The sequence below is a fragment of the Schistocerca nitens genome, chromosome 8, assembly GCF_023898315.1.
Source record: "Schistocerca nitens isolate TAMUIC-IGC-003100 chromosome 8, iqSchNite1.1, whole genome shotgun sequence".
NCBI classification, from domain to species: Eukaryota; Metazoa; Arthropoda; class Insecta; order Orthoptera; family Acrididae; genus Schistocerca; species Schistocerca nitens.
This window is the reverse complement of record NC_064621.1, coordinates 559,246,869-559,273,556: the sequence shown is the minus strand read 5'-3', so window position 1 is coordinate 559,273,556 and position 26,688 is coordinate 559,246,869. Positions and strand designations below refer to the sequence as shown.

Sequence of the window (26,688 nt, the reverse complement as noted above, 5' to 3'; positions counted from 1 at the left end):
TAGTCGGCCGGGACATTAGATAGGTACAGAGCGCAGACGTACGCTCGGCAGTAATCTCGCGGCGCTGCCGGAGCGAGCGGGCGCACAGGTGCGGGGCGTGCAGCGCCGCTTCGACGCGCCTTTCGCCGCCGGTTTTCCCCTCTGGCTCTGGCGGGGCGCCTGCTGGGCCGGGCCAGCGCAGTGCCTCGCTGACGGCGCAGCCGCCCCCACACCGGCTCCTTCCAGACATGGCCAGCGGCGACCAGCAGCACGCGCCGGCGCCGGCTCCAGCGAGCGAGCCCTCCAGCACGCCTCTGCCGGACGGTAAGGGAACTGCCCTGCTCGCCAACATACGCACAGCCGATTCGTGAGCCAGGAAATGTATTCGCAGATGCGAATACCGACAGCGTCCAAATATACAGGGTGTTACAAAAAGGTACGGCCAAACTTTCAGGAAACATTCCTCACACACAAATAAAGAAAAGATGTTATGTGGACATGTGTCCGGAAACGCTTAATTTCCATGTTAGAGCTCATTTTAGTTTCGTCAGTATGTACTGTACTTCCTCGATTCACCGCCAGTCGGACCAATTGAAGGAAGGTAATGTTGACTTCAGTGCTTGTGTTGACATGCGACTCATTGCTGTTGATATACTTTCCGGGATGTGAGGTCGTGGTCCAAGAACTTTTCTGCTCCTTACGTTTCGTCCAGAACTGCGCTGGACTTCCTCAGAGGCGCTGCTCCGCTGAGTCTTGCCGACTGTCAGCGGAGCAGCGCCTTTGAGAAAGTCCAGCGCAGTTCTGGACGAAACGTAAGGAGCAGAAAAGTTCTTGGATCACGACCTCACATCCCGGAATATCAACAGCCATGTCACCCGGTCGTGAAAGCCTTCATTCTACATGCGACTCATTGCTCTACAGTACTAGCATCAAGCACATCAGTACGTAGCATCAACAGGTCAGTGTTCATCACGAACGTGGTTTTGCAGTCAGTGCAATGTTTACAAATGCGGAGTTGGCAGATGCCCATTTGATGTATGGATTAGCACGGGGCAATAGCCGTGGCGCGGTACGTTTGTATCGAGACAGATTTCCAGAACGACGGTGTCCCGACAGGAAGACGTTCGAAGCACGGAACATTCCAGCCTATGACTCGCGACTGGGGAAGACCTAGAACGACGAGGACACCTGGAATTGACGAGGCAATTCTTCGTGCAGTTGACAATAACCCTAATGTCAGCGTCAGAGAAGTTGCTGCTGTACAAGGTAACGTTGACCACGTCACTGTATGGGGAGTGCTACGGGAGAACCAGTTGTTTCCGTACCGTGTACAGCGTGTGCAGGCACTATCAGCAGCTGATTGGCCTCCAGGGGTACACTTCTGCGAATGGTTCATCCAACAATGTGTCAATCCTCATTTCAGTGCAAATGTTCTCTTTACGGATGACGCTTCATTCCAACGTGATCAAATTGTAAATTTTCAAAATCAAGATGTGTGGGCTGACGAGAATCCGCACGCAATTGTGTAATCACGTCATCAACACAGATTTTCTGTGAACGTTTGGGCAGGCATTGTTGGTGATGTGTTGATTGGGCCCCATGTTCTTCCACCTACGCTCAATGGAGCACGTTATCATGATTTCATACGGGATACTCTACCTGTGCTGCTAGAACATTTGCCTTTACAAGTACGACACAACATGTGGTTCAAAAATGGTTAAAATGGCTCTGAGCACTATGGGACTTAAAATCTGAGGTCATCAGTCCCCTAGAACTTAGAACTACTTAAACCTAACTAAACTAAGGACATCACACACATCCATGCCCGAGGCAGGATTCGAGCCTGCGACCGTAGTGGTCGCGCGGTTCCAGACTGAAGCGCCTAGAACCGCTCGGCCACACCGGCCGGCACAACATGTGGTTCATGCACGATGGAGCTCCTGCACATTTCAATCGAAGTGTTTGTACGCTTCTCAGCAACAGATTCGGTGACCGATGGATTGGTAGAGGCGGACCAATTCCATGGCTTCCACGCTCTCCTGACCTCAACCCTCTTGACTTTCATTTATGGGGGCATTGAAAGCTCTTGTCTACGCAACCCCGGTACCAAATGTAGAGACTCTTCGTGCTGGTATTGTGGACGGCTGTGATACAATACGCCATTCTCCAGGGCTGCATCAGCGCATCAGGGATTCCATGCGACGGAGGGTGGATGCATGTATCCTCGCTAAAGGAGGACATTTTGAACATTAACAGAGTGTTTGAAGTCACGCTGATACGTTCTGTTGCTGTGTGTTTCCATTCCATGATCAACGTGATTTGAAGAGAAGTAATAAAATGAGCTCTAACATGGAAAGTAAGCGTTTCCGGACACATGTCCACATAACTTATTTTCTTTTTTTGTGTGTGAGGAATGTTTCCTGAAAGTTTGGCCGTACCTTTTTGTAACACCCTGTAGAATGGAATGGCGACACTGAAAATTTCTGCCAGACTGAGACTCGAACCCGAATTTCTCGCTTGTCACGAGCACTCACCATAATAGTTTCGGCTATCCGTGCACGAATCACGGCCAGACCCAAACTTGCATACGCCGTCGCCCAGGGGTCATTAACCTGCATCCGTACACTTACTGTAAATCCCGTGCTGGGAGGTCATTTAATCGACAGTCTCTAGCCTCGTCTCGGCGGATAAAAACGATATTGCAGTGCTTGTAGTCTGAGGGAACATTGCATGGTACTTCTCACGAACACGCGCACTTCACTACCGTATTTATCCGCCGATACCACTAATAATGTGTGTGAAATCTTATGGGACTTAACTGCTAAGGTCATCAGTCCCTAAGCTTACACACTACCTAGCCTAAATTATCCTAAGGACAAAAACACACACCCATGCCCGAAGGAGGACTCGAACCTCCGCCGTGACCAGCCGCACAGTCCAGGACCGCAGCGCCTTAGACCGCTCGGCTAATCCCGCGCGCGTCCGCAGCTCGTCGTCATGCGGTAGCGTTCTCGCTTCCCGCGCCTGGGTTCCCGGGTTCGATTCCCGGTGGGGTCAGGGATTTTCTCTGCCTCGTGATGACTGGGTGTTGTGTGATGTCCTTAGGTTAGCTAGGTGTAAGTAGTTCTAAGTTGTAGGGGACTGATGACCATAGATGTTAAGTCCCGTAGTGCTCAGAGCCATTTGAACCATTTTTTAATCCCGCGCAGCGCCGATACCACGCTAGAGACTTTCAATTAAATGCCTCCCCTGTACGCGAATTACAGTAAGTGTACGACTGCAGGTTAATGACCCTTGGTCGACGACATATGCTAGTTTGAGTCTGGCAGTGAATTGTGCACAGATAGCCGAAACTATTAATGCGAGAGCCCGCGACAAGCGTAAAATTCGGGCTCAGGTCCCAGACCGGCATTAACTGTCACTGTCCTTATTCCCTTGTGCAGTTGTAGGTTGCCCGTATTCGCAAATGTGAATACATTTCCTGTATTTCATAACGGCTGCAGTCACTGCAGTGCATGTTCCTTCAGACATGAATATATGTCCGAAGGAACATTCCATCGTACTTCTTACAAACGTAGGCACCGTAACATCGTGCAAGTGGCGCAGAACGAGATGAACCAGCATACCACTGCTTGGGAAGTGTAGACTAGCGTTCAACCAGCAAACACCTTCACCGCTGGTTTTTAAATGATCGAACTCCCACGTACGAAACGTCATATCTACCGATAAATGTGTCGTACAACGATATAATTTGGCAGGTTCATTCAGTGATGGATGTGGATACTGCTTGCAAAAAAAGTTACATCTCCCGATGTATGCCTCGTACAACGATATAAATGGTTCAAATGGCTTTGAGCACTATGGGAATTAACATCTCTGAGGTCATCAGTCCCCTAGAACTTAGAACTACTTAAACCTAACTAACCTAAGTACATCACACACATCCATGCCCCAGGCAGAATTCGAACCTGCGACTGTAGCAGGTGCGCAGTTCCGGACTGAAGCGCCTAGAACCGCTCGGGCACCGCGGCCGGCTACAACGATATAATTTGGCAGGTTCACTCAAGGTGGATTGGATACTGTTTGCAAAATGTGTTGTGCATAGAGTTGAGAGAGAAGAAGTAATAAATTGAAAAGTCATGCCGGCATGTAGCTATTAATATAGTCTGTTATTTTTAGACATTGTTTTTACTGATGTGACAAGCCCTTGATTCTAGGGTCCTTAACTTTTACTTATCGGTGTACAGACCGTTTGTATTGTTGTAGGGCGCAAAAACAACTGAGGTCAAACGCGCCCGTGTCAGAACCTTAGAACACTAATACGCAAAAGAAGTAGAGACCGTTGTCGACACATTTCATGTGGAGACAGCTTTACTGACTAATTGCTAATGTGAAGTGTGGTGTCACCGCCAGACACCACACCTGCTAGGTGGTAGCCTTTAAATCGGCCGCGGTCCATTAGTATACGCCGGACCCGCGTGTCGCCACTGTCAGTAATTGCAGACCGAGCGCCACCACACGGCAGGTCTAGAGAGACGTCCTGGCACTCGCCCCAGTTGTACAGCCGACTTTGCCTGAGATGAATCACTGACAACTACGCTCTCATTTGCCGAGACGATAGTTAGCATAGCCTTCAGCTACATTTGCTACGACCTAGCAAGGCGCCGTATTCAATTGATAATTAATATTATGAAGCATGTACCGTAACGAGAGATGTTCTACAAATGTGGATTAAAGTTAAGTATTCCAGAAGCTACGTACTTTTCTTTATAGCATTCATTACGTATCCTGTTTCAGACCTCACGCCAGCCTGCGTGAGTTTAAGCGCGTGCCTTTCGGCTTCCTCTCATTGTGTCTAGGCTGTCTTGTCTAGACACAACATGAAGTATGTTTCTTGTCCTTCTGATGAACACGGATTTAAATCCGTTTAAACCATGCTAAAGGATAATAAAAAACACCGTTTATTGCAGCTTTTTTTCTTTCATTATTTTGTGGAGGCTGTCAGCGAGAAGACGTTTCGTAACGGTTTGAAATTATATCTAAAGTCCGTTGGAGGTCGCAAGTGGTCTCATTCTCAAATATTCCATGAATGTAGGCTGGGTAACTGTCTGGGTGACTTACGCGTCGTGCAGAACACAGGAGACCACGTTTATCACGTTTTTTAACACCCCCACCTGGTGAGACAGGAGCGTCCTGTTAGAATGCTCTTATTCACATTCTTTTTCACTCGCCGACTGCCTTTCTAGCCCCGCCAACAGGCAGCAACAAAATTAGTCTTTGACATATGCACCAATGCGGCGAAGCTCTCCTAAATATTAAAAAATCGTTCACTCTAAACATTCTTCGATTTACTTTGCAGTCGAATATTAAATAAAAAAGGCCCATTTTCTTCAAATATTTAAGAAAAAATAGAAAATAATTATTCGCACAGACTACACACATGAAGATCTTTAGCCACCACGGGCGTTCACCGAGAGGGGAGGGGGAGGGAGAAGCGAGAGGTGGCGTTCCCCCCCCCCCCCCCCCAAATCTGACTGCAGGCTTTTATTCATAACAGAGCTCTCACAAATTTATGGCAATGGTTGTCTGTGATTCTACTAAACCTCTCACATGAATGACAGCTCCGCCAATGCAACTACCTTTTTATACCTTGTGTAAGCGATACTGCCGCCATCTTTACATGTGGATGTCGCTATCCCTCAGTGTATCTTGGGATTTTGGTTGTTTCGTTTTCCACGGATAATTTTGCTGATTCCTGGGTACAATGGCGGTTCAGAATTCAAAATAGCTGCGAACCTTAACAGAAACGTGCATTTATAGTGTTCTTAATCTCTTTTGTCACTACTTTATAGGTTGTTATTGAGCTGGAGAGAGGTTTATTATTGACAAACTAAATTGTTTCTCATTACTCCGCAATTCACACGTAACTTCCGGGAGAGGGCTCTATATCGTTGCATTCACGAAGACACGCGGGAAAAACGAACACTTACATCTTTCTATGTGAGCTCTTACTTTATTGGCTCTAAGGACTATGGGACTTAACATCTTAGGTCATCAGTCCCCTAGAACTTAGAACTACTTAAACCTAACTAACCTAAGGACATCACACACATCCATGCCCGAGGCAGGATTCGAACCTGCGACCGTAGCGGTCGCGCGGTTCCAGACTGTTACTTTATTATGACGATCATTTCTTCCTATGTAGGTGGGCGCTAAAAAAATATCTTCGCATTCGTAGGAGAAAATTGGTGATATAAATATTGGAGAAGGTCCTGCCGCAACGAAAAACACCTTTCTTTTAATGATTGCCACCCAAATTCGCATATCATATCTGTGGCATTCTCTCCAATATTTCGCAATAATACGAAACGAGCTGCCCTTATTGTACTTTATCCATGTCCTCCGTAAATTCCATCTGGTGTGGATCCCATACTGTGCAGGAATACTCTAGAAGAAGACAGACAAGCGTAATTTAAGCACTCTCCTCAGTAGAGCTGTTGCATTTTCTAAGCGTACCGCCAGTACATGGCAGTCTTGATCCGCGTTCCTCACAACATTATCTATGTGATCGTTTCAATTTAAGTTATTCCTAAATGTAATCCCTAAGTTTTTCGTCGAGTTCACGGCATTTAGATTTGTGTTCTTTATCGTATAACCGAAATTCAGCGTAATTCTTTTAGTACTCACGTGGATGACTTCAAACCTATTCTTTACAGTTTTACAGTCAGTTCCACCATACAGATATCTTGCCTAAATAATACGGAATTTCTTTCGAGCGTCTGAAGACTTTACAAGATGTTAAATGACAGCATCATCTGCAAACAATATGAGGCCTGCTCAGATTGGGTTCTAAACCATTTATGTAGACCAGAGACAGCAGAGACTGTAAAACTTCCTTGGGGGAATGCCACATATTGCATCGTATTGTGTGCAACTGGGGACCTAGAAACGACGGAGAGGCTTCGTCCCCGCCGTAGCCCTCAGTCGTTCGCAACCCCACAACAGGTTACAGCAGTCCACTCACCCCGCCGCCACCCCACACCGAACCCAGGGGTATTGTGCGGTTCGGCCCCCAGTGGACCCCCCGCCACCGGGAACGTCACACACCAGACGAGTGTAACCCCAATGTTTGCGTGGTAATTATTGTGTACGCGTACGTGGAGAAAGCGTTTGCGCATCAATGGCCGACACAGTGTAAGTGAGGCAGAATAAGGGGAACCAGCCCGCATTCGCCGAGGCAAATGGAAAACCGCCTTAAAAACCATCCACAGACTGGCCGGCACACCGAATCTCGACACTAATCCGCCGGACGGATCACTTCCCTCCCGGAAAGCATTGCGTTAGACCGCACGGCTAACCGGGCCGTCTGCCAGATATTACTTCTGTTTTACTTGACGACTTTACATCAGTTATTAAGCACTGTGACCTTCCTTACAGGAACTCACGAATCCAGATGGACAGCTGAGACAATACTTCATACACAACCAATTTGATTAGAAGTCGCTTACGAGGAACCGTGTCAAAAGCCTTCTGGAAACACGCTGAAGCGCCAAAGAAACTGATATAGGCATGCATATTCAAATACATAGACAAGTACAGGTTGTTTCAAAAATGACCGCTATATTTGAAACGGCAATAAAAACTAAACGAGCAGCGATAGAAATACACCGTTTGTTGCAATATGCTTGGGACAACAGTACATTTTCAGGCGGACAAACTTTCGAAATTACAGTAGTTACAATTTTCAACAACAGATGGCGCTGCAAGTGATGTGAAAGATATAGAAGACAACGCAGTCTGTGGGTGCGCCATTCTGTACGTCGTCTTTCTGCTGTAAGCGTGTGCTGTTCACAACGTGCAAGTGTGCTGTAGACAACATGGTTTATTCCTTAGAACAGAGGATTTTTCTGGTGTTGGAATTCCACCGCCTAGAACACAGTGTTGTTGCAACAAGACGAAGTTTTCAACGGAGGTTTAATGTAACCAAAGGACCGAAAAGCGATACAATAAAGGATCTGTTTGAAAAATTTCAACGGACTGGGAACGTGACGGATGAACGTGCTGGAAAGGTAGGGCGACCGCGTACGGCAACCACAGAGGGCAACGCGCAGCTAGTGCAGCAGGTGATCCAACAGCGGCCTCGGGTTTCCGTTCGCCGTGTTGCAGCTGCGGTCCAAATGACGCCAACGTCCACATATCGTCTCATGCGCCAGAGTTTACACCTCTATCCATACAAAATTCAAACGCGGCAACCCCTCAGCGCCGCTACCATTGCTGCACGAGAGACATTCACTAACGATATAGTGCACAGGATTGATGACGGCGATATGCATGTGGGCAGCATTTGGTTTACTGACGAAGCTTATTTTTACCTGGACGGCTTCGTCAATAAACAGAACTGGCGCATATGGGGAACCGAAAAGCTCCATGTTGCAGTCCCATCGTCCCTGCATCCTCAAAAAGTACTGGTCTGGGCCGCCATGTCTTCCAAAGGAATCATTGGCCCATTTTTCAGATCCCAAACGATTACTGCATCACGCTATCTGGACATTCTTCGTGAATTTGTGGCGGTACAAACTGCCTTAGACGACACTGCGAACACCTCGTGGTTTATGCAAGATGGTGCCCGGCCACATCGCACGGCCGACGTCTTTAATTTCCTGAATGAATATTTCGATGATCGTGTGATTGCTTTGGGCTATCCGAAACATACAGGAGGCGGCGTGGATTGGCCTCCCTATTCGCCAGACATGAACCCCTGTGACTTCTTTCTGTGGGGACACTTGAAAGACCAGGTGTACCGCCAGAATCCAGAAACAATTGAACAGCTGAAGCAGTACATCTCATCTGCATGTGAAGCCATTCCGCCAGACACGTTGTCAAAGGTTTCGGGTAATTTCATTCAGAGACTACGCCATATTATTGCTACGCATGGTGGATACGTGGAAAATATCGTACTATAGAGTTTCCCAGACCGCAGCGCCATCTGTTGTTGAAAATTGTAACTACTGTAATTTCGAAAGTTTGTCTGCCTGAAAATGTACTGTTGTCCCAAGCATATTGCAACAAACGGCGTATTTCTATCGCTGCTCGTTTAGTTTTTATTGCCGTTTCAAATATACCGGTCATTTTTGAAACACCCTGTAAATAGGCAGAATACAGCGCTACGGTCGGCAACGCCTACATAAGAGAACATGTGTCAGGCGCAATTGGTAGATCGGTTACTGTTGCTTGCAATGGCAGGTTATCAAGATTTAAGTGAGTCTGAACGTATTGCTACAGTCGGCGCACTAGCGATGGGACACAGCATCTCCGAGGTAGCGATGAAGTGGGGATTTTTCCGTACGACCATTTTACGAATGTACCATGGATATCAGGAATCCGGTAAAACATCATATTTCCAACATCACTGCGACCGGGAAAAGATCCTGCAAGTAAGGGACCAATGACGACTGAAGAGAATCGTTCACCGTGTCGGAAGAGGATTCTGAGCAGCAATTTGCTGGAGATTTCAATGTTGGGCCATCAACAAGTGTCAGCGTGTGAACCATTCGACGAAACATCATCGAAATGTACTCATGTACCCTTGAAGACGGCACGACACAAACCTTTACGCCTCGCCTGCGCCAGGCAACACCGACATTGGACTGTTAATAACTGGAAACATGTTGCCTGGTCGGACGAGTCTCGTTTCAAATTGTACCGAGTGGATGGACATGTACGGGTATGGAGACAACCTCGTGAATCCATTGATCCTGCATGTCAGCAGAGGACTGTTCTAGCTGGTTGAGGCCATGTAATTGGGGTGGGACGTGTGCAGCTGGAGTGATATGGGACCCCTGATACGTCTAGATAAGACTCTGACAGGTGACACGTTTGTAAGCATCTTGTCTGATCATCTGCATCCATTCATGTTCATTGTGCACTCCGACGGGCTTGGGCAGTTCCAGCAGGACAATGCGACACCCCACAGGTCCAGAACTGCTACAGAGTGGCCTCAGGAACTCTCTTCTGAGTTTAAGCACTTCCGCTGGCCACCAAATTCCCAGACATGAACATTATTTAGCGTATCTCGGATGCCTTGCACCATGCTGTTCAGAAGAGATCTCCACCCCTTCGTACTCTTACGGATTTACGGACAGCCCTGCAGGATTCATAATGTCAGTTCCCTCCAGCACTATCTCAGACTTAGTCGAGTCCATTCCACGTCGTGTTGCGGCACTTTTGCGTGCTCATCGATGCCCTACACGATATTAGGCAGGTGTACCAGTTTCTTTGGCTCTTTAGTGTATAAAAATATGGAATCAGTTTGACATCCACTGTCAACAGCACTCATTAGTTTCGTTAGAATAAAGAGCTAACTGTGTTTCACTACAACAATATTTTATGAATCAGTGTTAGCTGTTAGTTAATATATCGTTTTCTTCGGGGTAATTCACGATGTGCGAACACAGTATATGTTCCAAAACCTTGCTACAAATCGAGTTCGGTGATAAGGGTCTGTAATTCAGTGAATTACTCCTACTTCCTGTTTTTGAATGCTAGTTTGACTTTCTAGTCTGTAGAAACGTGTCTTTCGGTGAGTGAAAATCTGGAACAGTCGTCTACAGTAGCACCTTGTCGGCACTGGAGTTAGGTTTATCACGCCGCAGTTGTCAGTGATTTGCTCTGCCTGCACTGCACTGCACGGCCGGCCCTCGCCCCTCACCGCCCCCTGTTTCTGTGTTGCAGAGGCGGACAGCCTGGAGGCGGGCGCTGGCAAGCAGCCGCCACTCTCCAAGCCGGCTGCCATGGCCCGCAGGTGAGTCCCCTTTCTATTCATTTATTTATTTTAATGAATTTTTTTTTTGTTACACGTCTGGTTCCATAGGACCAAATCGAGGAGCCAATCTCTAAGGTCATGGAACGTAAATACAAACAAAATAAAATTATTATGAATAAAAAAAAAGATAAGCTATAACTTTATATAACGCAGTCAACAATGTAACACAGGTATCAGCTTAATTTTTTAAGGAACTTCTCGACAGAATAGAAGTGACCATTGAGGAAACTCTTCAGTTTTGCTTTGAAAGCACGTGGATTAGTGCTAAGATTTTTTAACTGTTGTAATAGATTACTGAAAAGGATGCAGAGGTATACTGCCTACATTTATGCACAGAAAGCTGCTAATTCTTGGGAATGAGTTGATATTGTTAACATGAAACGACAGTAAAGAATATTCGCTACTGGCCATTAAAATTGCTACACCAAGAAGAAATGCAAATGATAAACGGGTATTCATTGGACATATATATTATATTAGAACTGACATGTGATTACATTTTCAAGCAATTTGGGTGCATAGGTCCAGAGAAATCAGTACCCAGAACAACCACCTCTGGCCGTAATAATGGCCTTGATACGCCTGGGCATTGAGTCAAACAGAGCTTGGATGCAGTGTACAGTACAGCTGCCCATGCCGCTCCAACACGATACCACAGTTCACAAGAGTAGTGACTGGCATATTGTGACGAGCCAGTTGCAAGGCCACCATTGACCAGACGTTTTCAGTTGGTGAGAGATCTGGAGAATGTGCTGGCCAGGGCAGCAGTCGAACTTTTTTGTATCCAGAAAGGCCCGTACAGGACCTGCAACATGCAGTCGTGCATTATCCTGCTGAAGTGTAGGGTTTCGCAGGGATCGAATGAAGGGTAGAGCCACGGGTCGTAACACATCTGAAATGTAACGTCCTCTGTTCAAAGTGCCGTCAATGCGAACAAGAGGTGACCGAGACGTGTAACCAATGGCACCCCATAACATCACGCCGGGTGATATGCCAGTATGGCGATGACGAATACACGCTTCCAATGTGCGTTCACCGCGATGTCGCCAAGCGCGGATGCGACCATCATGATGCTGTAAACAGTAACTGGATTCATCCGAAAAAATGACGTTTTGGTATTCGTGCACCCAGGTTCGTCGTTGAGTACACCATCGCAGGCGCGCCTGTCTGTGATGCAGCGTGAAGGGTAACCGCAGCCATGGTCTCCGAGCTGATAGTCCATGCTGCTGCAAACGTCGTCGAACTGTTCGTGCAGATGGTTGTTGTCTTGCAAACGGCCCCATCTGTTGACTCAGGGATTGAGACGTGGCTGCACGATCCGTTACAGCTATGCGGATAAGATGTGCCTGTCATCTCGACTGCTAGTGATACGAGGCCGTTGTGATCCAGCACGGCGTTCCGTATTACCCTCCTGAACCCACCGATTCCACATTCTACTAACAGTCATTAGATCTCAACCAATGCGAGCAGCAATGTCGCGATACGATTAACCGCAATCGCGATAGGCTACAATCCGACCTTTATCAAAATAGGAAACGTGATGGTACGCATTTCTCCTCTTTACACTAGGCATCACAGCAACGTTTCATCAGGCAACGCCGGTCAACTGCTGTTTGTGTGTGAGAAATCGGTTGGAAACTTTGCTCATGTCAGCACCTCGTAGGTGTCGCCACCGGCGCCAACCTTGTGTAAATGCTCCGAAAAGCTAGTCATTTGAATATCACAGCATCTTCTTCCTGTCGGTTAAATTTCGCGTCTGTAAAACGTCATCTTCGTAGTGTAGCAATTTTAATGGCCAGTAGTGTATATATTGAGTCGCCAATCTCAGAGTACCCGGACGAGTGAACAGGGGTCGACAAGAGGTTGGCGAACTTACACCACTTATTGCCCGAACTGCCCGTTTCTGAACCAAAAATATCCTTTGAGAATGGGAAGAGTTTGCCCAAAATATAACACAGGGCGACATAAGCGAATGAAAATAAGCAAAGTAGACTACTTTTCGTGTCGAACGATCACTTACATTAGATACTGTTCGAGTAGTAAAAATGGCAGCATTAAGTGTTTGAACAAGGCCCTGAATGTGGGCTTTCCACGACAGTTTACTGTCTATCTGAACACCTGGAAATTTGAACTGTTCAGTTTCACTAATCATATGCCCATTCTGTGAAATTAAATCGTCGGGTTTTGTTGGAATGGGTGTTAGAAAAGCCATGAACGTAGTCACGAACTGGACTATTTGAAAGAGAGCCAATGTTGCACACAACATTCTTTACTACCAAGCTAGAGTCATCAGCAAACAGCAGTATTTTAGAATTACCTGTAATACCAGGGGGCACATCATTTCTCAACCTATACCTCGTATATAGCCAATACCACTTTCTGCTTATCATTCCGACAGGTTTCATCCCCCACTCAAGGAGTTGCAGAGGAAGTCAAAAAGTCAGAGCCAGTCCCACACCGAGAAGGAGAGTTGTTAGAGCTCCAGGAGGAAGGCGTGCTTTGCAAAGGCTCTGCGACTTACGCTAGTTTGAGTGTGATAAATAGACGCTGCAGAAACGAATAAGAATAAAACTACCTGAGGCAGCAATTAAGTGATCTTGAATTTTATTACGAGGGCTTTTTTTTTCTTTTTTTCGAGGTCAAATTCGTCGCGAGATGAAAATCACAGTGAAAATGAAAAATATTTTATTTGCAATATTTTGCTACACCTTCCAGCTACTTCTCTGAAACTCTGTGAGTACTCGTAGGCTTTCTCGGGACAGTTTACGTCTATCTTCAAGAATCTCACACCTCAGTTTCTTCAGCATACCTGTGACACTCTTCCACGTGTCAAACAGACCTGTGACTATTTGTGCTGCCCCTCTCCGTACACGTTCAATATCCCCTTTAGACCTATTTGGCATGGGTCGCGCAGACTTGAGCAGTATTCCAGATTGGATTGCACGAGTGATTTTTAAGCAATCTCCTTTCTAGACTGATTGCATTTTCCCAGTATTCTACGAATAATCCGAAGTCTACCATCCGCTTTACCCACGACTGAGCATATGTGATTATTCCATTTCATATCGCTACAAAGTGTTACATCCAGGTATTTGTAGGAGTTAGCCGATTCCAGTTGTGACTCACTGATATTGTGGCCATAGGATACTATGTGTTTTCGTTTTGTGAAGTTCGCAGTAATGAGATATCTCCAACAGAATGACCTCCTCCATATGGATCAGCATGAATTCTGAAAACATCGATGATTGGTAAGCCAACTTGCGCTTATCCCAGTTCTTGAATTTCTAAAAGCATCTGACTCGGTACCACGACGACGATTATTAACAAAAGTAAGATTATATTCGGTCTCAAACAAAGTTTGTGACTAGACTAATGATTTATTGGTAGGGAGGATGCAGTATGTTATCTTAGATGGAGAGTCATCGGGAGATGTAGAAGTAACCTCGGGGAAGTGTGTAGTAACTCGTGTTGTTCATGTTGTATATTAATGACCTGGCAAGCAATATTAATAGTAACTTGTCGTTCTGCACATGATGCAGTTATCGTGAATGAAGTACTGTCGGAAACAGCTGTTCAAATATACTGTCCGATCCTGATAACGTATCAAAGTGGTTCAAAGTTGGCAACTTGATTAATTGTTCAGAAATGTTAAATTGCAGCCGGCCGAAGTGGCCGTGCGGTTCTAGGCGCTGCAGTCTGGAACCGCGAGACCGCTACGGTCGCAGGTTCGAATCCTGCCTCGGGCATGGATGTGTGTGATGTCCTTAGGTTAGTTAGGTTTAAGTAGTTCTAAGTTCTAGGGGACTAATGACCTCAGAAGTTGAGTCCCATAGTGCTCAGAGCCATTTTTTGTTAAACTGTACACTTCACAATACACGGAAAACTAGTATCCTATGGTTACAACTTCAGTGAGTCACAGTTGTATTCAAGATATGAACTGGAAACGACACATAGACTCGGTTGGAGGTAAGGCAGGTGGCAGATTCTGTCGTCTGGTAGGTTAGTAGAAAAGTGCAGTCACTCTAAAAAGACGAATGGGTAGAAATTACTTATGCATCCTGACTTACAATACTGCTGAGTTGTGTGCGGCCCATAACGGATAAGGGTAACAGACGACACTGAACGCTTCCAAAGAAAGACGGCTGGAATGGTCACAGATTTGTTTGACTTACAGGAGAGTGTCAAGGGTATGTTGAAAAACCTGGACTGATAGACGCTTGAAGACGAACGCCAGTTATCCCACGAGAGCCTACTTACAAAGCTTTGAGATCCAGTATTAGGTGCCCGCATCTCGTGGTCGTGCGGTAGCGTTCTCGCTTCCCACCCCCGGGTTCCCGCGTTCGATTCCCGGCGGGGTCAGGGATTTTCTTTGCCTCGTGATGGCTGGGTGTTGTGTGCTGTCCTTAGGTTAGTTAGGTTTAAGTAGTTCTAAGTTCTAGGGGACTTATGACCACAGCAGTTGAGTCCCATAGTGCTCAGAGCCAGTATTAGGTGAAGACTCTGGAGATATTCTTTATCCCACCGTATCGACCCCATAGGGGCTATGAAGAAGAGATTAGACTAATTACAGCACGAACCGAGGCATTTGGGCAGTCATTTTTCCCGCTCTCTGGACGCAATAGGAACGGGAAGAAACCCAAGTATATGCTACAACGCCAAGTACTCTCTGCCGTATAATTCACGGTGATTTTCAGAGAATAATAGAAAAAAGTCTTTTACACAAATATGTTGATCGAAATATTGTAGCACTTTTGCAACCTCATTATTGAGACTTGGAAACTCTGCTTGAAGAAAGCAATGTTGATATCCTGGACAGTTTTAATGTAAAAAGATTTGTCATTAAAATTGGGATTACCTTCTATGTCAATCAGTTACATCTGCACATGCCCAAGAGCGCTTCCAACTTAAATGCAAATGGTCTTGAAAACAGGCTGGAAAGAGATGTAGGATTTACAGTGTCCTCAAAACCTTCATAAAACTATCGTAATTCTTTCAAGGCCACAATGAATTCTTTGAACCTTGTGTTGTCTTTAACGCCAGTGATCTTATGGCACTGGACTGTCTTTATCATGTGTGTCCCTTCTACAACGTGATTTTCTTTTTAAACACATCCCTATCAAATCAGAAAGAAGTTACCTTGCAATGTCTTTTCTGCACTGTGCAGTTAAGTCCACTTAAAATGTGAAGTCTGAAATCCATTCCGGATGTTCTAATTTTCGTTCCTGCGCTCATTTTTCCTTCATAAATTCAACAATAGTGAGTTTTAAATCGAAAAGTCGTTCCAGACATGCCTCTTTACATGACCAACGTACTCTGCAGTAAAACGCCAAGTCTCCGTACTCTTCCTTCACTTCCATTGAAAACTACTGCAACTGAAAATGGAATAATGGATGCAACATCTGAAATTTCACTATTCGCAGCATCAATTTCTTCACGTTCTCCATGTCTGCAAATTTAGTATAAAGCTCTTCTTGATATACAGAGAAATGATTCCTGTCTGTCGATTGTTGTAATCGTTTGCTCTTCCGTTGTCAACTAAATCCTTAAATTCTTTCTGTACGGTACTGTAATGTTGTTTCATTGCAAATACGCAGTACCCGTCGCTTATGCGAACTGAGAATTCTCATCCGCATCTTCTGTCATTGCCATTCATTTTAAAGGATTGTGACTATAGATCGCTACGCAGCCTCTTTTTGCGCAAACTGCCGCTGGATCTGCGAACGTCCTTCGCACTACGAGCAAATGGCGAAGGGTTATCAGCGCCGGCTGACTCCACGATTCTGCCGAACTCACGGAGTTGTGCCGACCAAAGATGTCGCACCGCAGTACTGAATGAAATGCCGAGCTGTGCCGGGCAGTTCCGAGAAGAACCGAGCAAAGCCGAGCGACAGGCCAGACCGCACACACTGCACGCTGTCCGCACATGCTGCACGCTGTGAAGGTTGGCAGAAGGTTCAGTGGCGATGTAGTGAATCTAAGGGCAGTAAAAAATCTCTTCCGTAAGTTACTAAGTTGCTCACCAAAGTTTATGTACTTCTCTTTATTGTCTGCTATCAAATCAATCTCTTCCTCATCCTGTCCAGGCTCTATGACAAAAAGTGCGAATCGCAGCCAGCGGTACTGTGTACGAATATACCGTAGTAACGAATTTTGAACGTTGAAGTTTACGATTACACTCATTACACAGTGGGTCTTTTGTATTCATGGAGCTTCACGTAATGGACATCAGATAGCTTTGGAACGAATGTTATTCCTTTGTCAACTCATTCATTGACTGACGTTGTTAATAACAGTCGTTCAAACTGAAAAATTCTTTCATTATATTTTCGCTTGCCGAAACTCGTAGCGAAAATAAAATAAAAGAACTTCTCAATTTGCGAATTTCTTTATCAAAAATCTTTTATGTAGATTGACATGGGCTGAACCTTCTGAATGGAGATTTTTGTGGCGAAAACCTTTTGCCACAATCAAAATGAAGGAGGAACATGTGGCCACACCGAAAGAGGGGGCGCAGTGGTTAGCACACTGGACTCACATTCGAGAGGACGACGGTTAAATCACGCGTCCGGCCATCCTCATTTAGGTTTTCCTGATTTCCCTAAATCGCTTAAGGCAAATGGTGGGATGTTCCTTCGAAAGGGTAAGGCCGACTTCCCTCCACATCCTTCCCCAACCCGATGGGACCGATGACCTCGCTGTTTGGTCCCCCCCTCCCCCCCCCCACCCACACACACACAAATCAGCCAACCAACCAAGCAACATGTAGTCACATAGCCACACATCCACCTCAACCTGCATCTCAGCTGCCAGTCTATCAACTGCCCTGCACTGCAGTTGTCCAGTAAACAAAACCTCGACGCCATTTCACCAAGACCACCATCCTTCTCCTTCTCATAAAACTATCTGCCGTCCTTCTAACAAACATTAAGTAATTTACGACGCACAGAGGACACAACCGGTCTGAATATAGTGGATTCGTCAGAAGTACTTTTCTCCAAGTTCCTTCTGTTGTGATTTTTACTTACTTGTTGGAAGTCATTGTACCGTCTGGTTATAATTAAAAGGCATCTACTCACAGCGGCCCAGTCTGGGCTCTATTTATCATATGCCAGCGAAGCTTGATAGATATTCTAATGCTTTAATGCAGAACCGATTTACTATGGAAAAAAAAAATTAGTTCCAATTTGGCTACCAGGTGCAAATCTGGCGCTGTGGATGCAAGGAAAACGTGTAGAAATGTTTCCATGTAAGGTATTGTAGAAATATTTCCATGTAACGTATTACGAAGGGGACGTGGACACAAAGGACAAACAAGAGAGAAATGCATAATAATCATTGTATTATTAACCACCAAGTACACAATTTGGTCAATATGGGCGCAGGAGACGTAGACGAAATGCTGCATCCGTAAAACGACGTGATCAACAATGGCTCTCAGCAGTTCCGGTGATAACTGAGCAGCGTGCTCCTGTGTATTTGTCTTCAGATGAGGTGGAGACCGAACGCCTCTCTGGTAAACACGTTCTTTGAGGCGTCCCCGGAGCCAAAAGTCACACGGTTTCAGATTAGGTGAGTTTGCAGCTCATGTATCTGGAGAACCTCTGAAGATAACACAATGGCGGAAGGTTGCATTAAGCAGGTCGTTCACAAGGCGAGCGACATGATGTGTGCCCACCTTGCACGAAAAGAATTATTTCCACACAGTTGCGCTCTTCCAAAGCTGTACAAGGAGGTCTCGATAACGTGCAGAAGTCACGGTACACCCGCCATGCCCTCTGGATGTATTCTTTTCAAAGAATAATGGACCGAGAGTAAAGGTGCTTGTGAACCCGCACCACACACTCACGTATGTCCGCAGCTCGTGGTCTAGTGGCTAGCGTCCCGGATTCGATTCCCAGCCGGGTTGGAAATCTTCTCTGCTCGGGGACTGGGTGTTTGTATTGTCCTCATCATTTCATCACCATCATCATCATTCGAGACAGCGGCTAACTGGACTGTGTAAAAATTGGACTATGTCAAAACTGGGACTTTGTACGGGCGCTGATGACCCCGCAGTTGAGCGCCCCACAAACCAAACGTCATCACAATCAGATACAACGACTACAGTGGCTATTCGTACCCAATATTCGGTTCAACAGTACCCCAAAGTATTCAATGAATCCTGTAGTGTAAAATACGCCTCGTCTCTCCACAGAATTATGTCATGCCAGAAACCGAAGACTAACTTCAGAACGTTGCTGCGAATCATGATGTTTCAGTTGCTGCACCGTCTGGATCTTGCACGGGTACCGGTGTAAGATAGATCGCAAAACTTTCGGTACTATTGACCATGGGATAGACAACTCTCACCACACTGCATGAGCGCTAGCACTTATCGTGGCGCCGGCCGGAGTGGCCGAGCGGTTAAAGGCGCTACAGTCTGGAACCGCACGACCGCTACGGTCGCAGTTTCGAATCCTGCCTCGGGCATGGATGTGTGTGATGTCCTTAGGTTAGATAGGTTTAAGTAGTTCTAAGTTCTAGGGGACTTATGACCACAGCAGTTGAGTCCCATAGTGCTCAGAGCCATTTGAACCAACTTATCGTGGCACGTGCTGCATGGTCAGTTACGGTAACAGTAACCTCGTCAGTAACTTGTACGGGGATAGGACGCCTTCCTCTCCCAGGTGATATACCTAACTCAGGTGTGTTCTAGAATTTCATTATCATCTTCTTTAAAGCATTTAATGGCACCTGGCCTCTCCTCAAACCTCTCAGTCTGCGATACTCTCCCAACGCAGCACTGTAACTGCTGCCGTTCACATAAAACAGTTTCACTGACAGCGCACGGTGTCTCTTCTCGATAGCCGTGCTGTTCACTCACGTTATGGTTCGTTACATGAAAGCCTGGATGTCACGTCGTCATACAAGCACTATACAGCGCCAGATATGCACCTGGTGGCCACAGTTGGAACTAATTTTTTTTCAGCGTCGATCGCTACCGTATTAAAGTATTAGCGTATCTTCCAAGTATCGCTGCCATACGATAATTATACCCCACACTGGACCCCTGTGAGTAGCTGCAGTTTAATTATAACCACTAGATATATGGAATGGGTATTGTTTTTCAATTTGCAAAACAAATGTTTTGCTGAAGTGCGTGAGAATTGGGCGCACACTTCAACTTCATGATAATCACAAATAAAACCAGGGGTTTTGATTGCAAAATTGCCTCATTAAATGAACTGAAGCTCTGCTGTGCAATGAGACCGGACTGACATATCAAATCGCCACTCTCTCTAATACGCACGACTGACACTAAAAACATTTACGTACAAAGAAAGCACAGGAGCTTAACTGCAGCCCTGGCGCCAGAGAAAAAGGTGGTGTGTTTATACTCTCCTACGTGTTCGTTTTCTCCGACCAAGTTTTCTTATACTGGGCTTTCTATCTCTCATGGGGCATTTGCAGATGCAGATTCCGGCCGTGTTGCATTCACACGCTCACCAATCCTACGCCTCGAATTCATTTAGAAAGGCCGAGGTCGCCAGCGTGACGGGGTGTTCTGCTGCAGTAGCGATGTTGCCACTGTTTTACGTCGAGGACTTTCACTTTATAGCATAGCACTCAAGTTCTTTTCTCTTCGAAATGCCAACGCCCGCCAGTGCGTGCGAAATCAAACTTCTTGATTGCAGGAGCGTGTAACAGTCGAGAACGTCTGCAAGCCGCCGTCTCCTGCCTAGTCTTGGGCCCCCATTATCCTTTCACTTTGCCAGTTCGGCGACCCTGATGTCGGCATCGTGGCCACTACATCATCAGCAATCCAGAACGAATTGTCACTCTGCAGCGGAGTCTGCGCTGATTTGAAACTTACTAGCATATTAAAACTGTGTGCCGATTCTGGAATCGAACCCAGAACCTTTGCCTTTTGCAGGCGAATCCTCTACAGACTGAGCTAACTAAACGTAATTCAAGAACCAGCCTCACAACTTCCTCCAGTACCTGTCTCCTACTCTCCAAGCTTCACAACGGTTGTGCATAGCTTGCGGGACTAGTGATCTGGGGAGAGAGGATATTGCGGAGAAATGGCTTAGCCACAGCCTGGGGCAGGGGCCGGGAATGTTTCGACGTTGGCGATTTTTCTGTCGGTGTTATGTCCGCACTACAACACAACAAATATTCCGTGATAACCAAATTTATTTGACCTTCCGTCACTCAAAACAAAACTTAAGGGGCTCCGGAACGCCCTATACTTGCAATGTTAAAATAACGCTTATAAATTACATCTTTCCTCACAAAGTATTTGAGGTAGGAAGTTGAACTTTTTACAGATTATTTATTGGAATATGGGCTACAACTTAACACAGGGATTTTACAAAATTTAGTTCAGTTATTAAAGATGATTTTTTTTTCAATTGTAATGAAAATTCACAACATTTTTTTGCAATTTTTTATTTATATATTCAAAAATATACAGTTTTTTGGAAAAAGGCTGTGTTAAATTATGCAGAAGGTACTGTGTAACATTTACTGAAAGTTTGAAACATTAGTATGAGAAAATAAAAGTTTTGGGAATCGAGCGACAAAGATTGGATTAACTTTTTAGTGCATTCCAGGTCCATAGGATGGATTATCTTCATCCTCTGCAAACTCCTCCTCCAGCTTCCTCTTGTTCCTCCTCCTGTTTACTCTTGCTTGTATTTCTAGACTCTTTACAGCCCTGTCTGCAGCCCGAAGGCGTTCCTTGTCTAAAGCAAGCATCGCTCGTACCATGTTAGAACCTATCTTCATTCCCATATTTCTAAATACCTTGCACCTTACAATGTTGCCGTCATTGAAAGTCGTAACAGCATCATACACACCAAAGTGAAGTGTTTCTATTCCAACAAATACAGTCTTGGGGATTCTCGACCATATAACACTATTTACACTTTCATTGGGGTTTTGAGTTTTTCCGTGAATACACTTTTTCAACAGTTCAGGTGCTGCTAAGTCTCTGAAAATAGGTTTTATACTTTATCTCACATCACTAAAATGTACCTGATGAACACGGACGTTGATAATAACACCATTTGACAGCAGTTTAACAGCGCCACAGTGGGTCACGCCTATGTAGAACACATTTCAAAAAAAATTTAAAAATAGTTGTAGTCTTCGGAATTGAATAAATTATATATCTATTAAAAGGTAATAGTCTGCAGATTCAGAAAACGCAAAAAAGTAAAAATTGAACTTTTCATGATTTTGAGCCTTTCCGGAGCCCCTTAAGTTCGACTACACAACACTTCGCTGGCTGTAGCGCCAAGGAGAAATCAGAGTCACTAGTAGAGAATACAAGTCCACCACTGCCAACCAGTCGATACTGACGCGTCGCAAGTTTCCAGCCAGGGAGGCCACAGTACGGTTCGGTCGTCGTGAATCCAGCAGCCGGGTAGTGACACAGTCATCGGCGAAGATTGAACTGGTTAAACGGGCTCAGGGAGCTCGCTTAAATCCGCCAGCGGTACTCGCTGTGTGCCGCGCGTGTTGTGGCACGCCGCGCCGAGTTGACGGCAGCTGTGCGGCGGCCGATACGACAGTAGGGTATTGTCTGTGCTTGTTAGAAATCTTTCGTGCCTCTTGGCAACTTCTGCCAACTTATGCGGTATGCCAATGCGTGGCGCTGCAGTAATCATTAGGCAGTGAACAGTTCATCGTTGTTATCGTCGTTTAGTTGTGTGTTACGTTACATGGCGTGTGATGTGAACAAAGCTTGCACCCCTACGGCAGTCTGTCGCATAATGTTCCGCCTACCGTCCCCGTCCCCCAACCCCGGGGTTAGTTAAGAAGTGAACAATCTATCGTGGTACGTCCAGGTTACTGGAAATGTCAAGTGGTACGCAGTGACAAAAAGTCTGGGAACCCCTGGACTAGGGAGAGCTAGTCCTGCAAGGTAAACAGAAGAACAAATGGTTCAAATGGCTCTGAGCACTTGGGACTTAACATCTGAGGTCATCAGTCTCCTAGACTTAGAACTACTTAAACCTAACCAACGTAAGGACATGACACACATCCATGCCCGAGGCAGGATTCGAACCTGCGACCGTAGCAGGCGCGCCGTTCCGGACTGAAGCGCCTAGAACCGCTCGGCCATAGCCGCCAGCAAACAGAAGAACAACTCTGAACTTCTTACGGTAGTTGTTGGCGAAGATGGCGCTTTGAAGACGGTTCGTGTGTCGTGCTTGGATAGCTCAGTAGGTAAGATCACTGGTTCAAATCCCGATCGGATACATAATTCTAATCTGCCAGGAAGTTTCGATAATCAACAATGATTTCAAGATGGTGACAACACGAATTGAGCAACACATCGTTGAACTTCAACAAAACAAACAACATAACTGTTCCGACGCCGTCAGTATCATCATGGGCCGCCTGCAACACCCTCCCCCAGCCCCACTCCAATCTTAAGAGGATCGTACTTTACGGATTTGAACAGATGTCACAGGCTACCCAATTTGATTGTGCAGCTCAATAGCAGAATTCGATTTAAATCCCACGATATTATATTATTAACGGTACCGCGGTCAGCAGGTAACTTTGCGCCAGAGATTAAGCCAGCTGAAACATCAATTTCCCACTAGTACCACCACTATCATCTCTGTGGTGTCACCGCCAGACACCACACTTGCTAGGTGGTAGCCTTTAAATCGGCCGCGGTCCATTAGTATACGTCGGACCCGCGTGTCGCCACTGTCAGTGATCGCAGACCGAGCGCCGCCACACGGCAGGTCTAGAGAGACTTACCAGCACGCGCCCCAGTTGTACAGCCGACGTTCATAGCAGTGGTTCACTGACAAATTACGCTCTCATTTGCCGAGACGATAGTTAGCATAGCCTTCAGCTACGTGATTTGCTACGACCTAGCAAGGCGCCGTATTCAATTGATATTTATCTTGTGGAGCATGTACAGTCAAGAGAGATGTACACCAATTATGGATTAAAGTTAAGTATTACATCATCTACGTACTTTATTTGCAATTCTCAAGACATTGTCCTGTTCCAGACCTCACGCCAGTCTGCGTGAGCTTTGAACGCGTGCATTTCGGCCTCCTCTAGCAACACGGTTTTGGCTCTTCTGCCGACACTACAATCTCATCAGAAAATTCTACTTACAGAATCATTAGGCACTTTTTAACAGATTGTAACCTGTGCATAAAATTCAGTGTCCAGTCCTGGTGGGAGCTTGTGTACTACATCATGTCTGTCAGATGTTGCTGTCACAGTTACCTTTGGTTTAATACAGGGTGAGTCACCTAACATTACCGCTGGATATATTTCGTAAACCACATCAAATACTGACGAATCGATTCCACAGACCGAACGTGAGGAGAGGGGCTAGTGTAATTGGTTAATACAAACCATAAAAAAATGCACGGAAGTATGTTTTTTAACACAAACCTACGTTTTTTTAAATGGAACCCCGTTAGTTTTGTTAGCACATCTGAACATATAAACAAATACGTAATCAGTGCCGTTTGTTGCATTGTAAAATGTTAATTACATCCCGAGATATTGTAACCTAAAGTTGACGCTTGAGTACCACTCCTCCGCTGTTCGATCGTGTGTATCGGAGACCACCGAATTACGTAGGGATCCAAAGGGAACTGTGATGGACCTTAGGTACAGAAGAGACTGGAACAGCACATTACGTCCACATGCTAACACCTTTTTATTGGTCTTTTTCACTGACGCACATGTACTGTACCATGAGAGGTGAGGTATACGTACACACGTGGTTTCCGTTTTCAATTACGGAGTGGAATAGAGTGTGTCCCGACATGTCAAGCCAATAGATGTTCAGTGTGGTGGCCATCATTTGCTGCACACAGCCGGCCGAAGTGGCCGTGCGGTTAAAGGCGCTGCAGTCTGGAACCGCAAGACCGCTACGGTCGCAGGTTCGAATCCTGCCTCGGGCATGGATGTTTGTGATGTCCTTAGGTTAGTTAGGTTTAACTAGTTCTAAGTTCTAGGGGACTAATGACCTCAGCAGTTGAGTCCCATAGTGCTCAGAGCCATTTGAACCATTTGCTGCACACAATTACAATCTTTGTCGTAATGAATGTCGTACACGCCGCAGTACATCTGGTGTAATGTCGCCGCAGGCTGCTACAATACGTTGTTTCATATCCTCTGGGGTTGTAGGCACGTCACGGTACACATTCTCCTTTAACGTACCCCACAGAAAGAAGTCCAGAGGTGTAAGATCAGGAGAACGGGCTGGCCAATTTATGCGTCCTCCACGTCCTATGAAACGCCCGTCGAACATCCTGTCAAGGGTCAGCCTAGTGTTAATTGCGGAATGTGCAGGTGCACCATCATGCTGATACCACATACGTCGACGCGTTTCCAGTGGGACATTTTCGGGCAACGTTGGCAGATCATTCTGTAGAAACGCGATGTATGTTGCAGCTGTTTGGGCCCCTGCAATGAAGTGAGGACCAATGAGGTGGTCGCCAATGATTCCGCACCATACATTTACAGTCCACGGTCGCTGTCGCTCTACCTGTCTGAGCCAGCGAGGATTGTCCACGGACCAGTAATGCATGTTCCGCAGATTCACTGCCCCGTGGTTTGTGAAACCTGCTTCGTCGGTAAACAGGTAGAACTGCAACGCATTCTCTGTTAATGCCCATTGACAGAATTGCACTCGATGATTAAAGTCATCACCATGTAATTGCTGATGTAGCGACACATGAAACGGGTGAAAGCGGTGACGATGCAGTATGCGCATGACACTACTTTGACTCAGTCCACCGGCTCTCGCAATGTCCCGTGTACTCATTTGTGGGTTCATGGCAACAGCAGCTAACACACCAACTGCACCCGCTTCTCCTGTGACGGGCCTGTTACGGACCCGTTTGCGTGCTACGACCATACCTGTTGCATAGAGTTGGCGGTAGATGTTTTGCAATGTGCGGCACGTTGGATGCTCTCTGTCCAGGTACCGTTCTGCATACACCCTGCAGGCTTCAGCTGCATTTCGTCGACACTCGCCATAGATGAGTATCATCTCCACCTTTTCAGAGTTCGAATACACCATGGTCACAGTTCCTACAACACTACACAGACGTCTGGTAACACGGTGTACTACAGTTGGTCTGCGTGCGGAGACGAATGCAGAATAACAATAGCAGCAAGCGCTACATGCGGACACTGCGACAGCTAGACTAAACCACAGCAGTGCACTACAGCCACACTCGTTAACACGGTCGTCATCGTAAACATGTCCCTGCAGAAGCTGCTCGCCGACCGTGGCCCGTGTTTGTTACAACACGCAACTGAACGTCGGAGGTTTCAAGCGTCAACTTTAGGTTACAATATCTCCGGATGTAATTAACATTTTACAATGCAACAAACGGCACTGATTACGTATTTGTTTATATGTTCAGATGTGCTAACAAAACTAACGTGGTTCCATTTAAAAAAATGTAGGTTTGTGTTAAAAAACATACTTCCGTGCATTTTTGTATGGTTTGTATTAAACAATTACACTAGCCCCTCTCCTCACGTTCGGTCTGTGGAATAGGTTCGTCAGTATTTGATGTGGTTTACGAAATATATCCAGCGGTAACGTTAGGTGACTCACCCTGTATATACGTTATGAACCTGCTCCAGTAACAGTGATGCTCAATTCGGAGGCAAACATTTCGGACCTGGGAGACGGGATAAATATTCACCGGCAAATTTTACTGGCAAGAGAAGGAGAGGTGCCAATGTAAGGTTTCCGATAGCGACACTTTTCCCTACTGTCCTGGACTAAATTCCAGGCTTCTCGACAGTGTCTGGTGGCGTGTGTTTGCCACTGTTGATGGTGAACGGACCGCTGGATGGGAATGTTAAGCCCAGCAGGCTCCCCGGTGCCATTCTAA

General features: G+C 46.0%; 1 protein-coding gene across 1 annotated transcript in view; it reads left to right on the top strand.

The window, feature by feature from the left end:
- The window catches only part of LOC126199674 (uncharacterized), a 439,743-nt gene that overhangs the window by 256,516 nt on the left and 156,539 nt on the right, over positions 1-26,688 (top strand). The window contains exon 2 of the mRNA XM_049936602.1: positions 10,711-10,780. Within this exon, the coding sequence (XP_049792559.1) occupies positions 10,711-10,780 (70 nt within the window). The remainder of the gene's footprint in view (positions 1-10,710; positions 10,781-26,688) is intronic.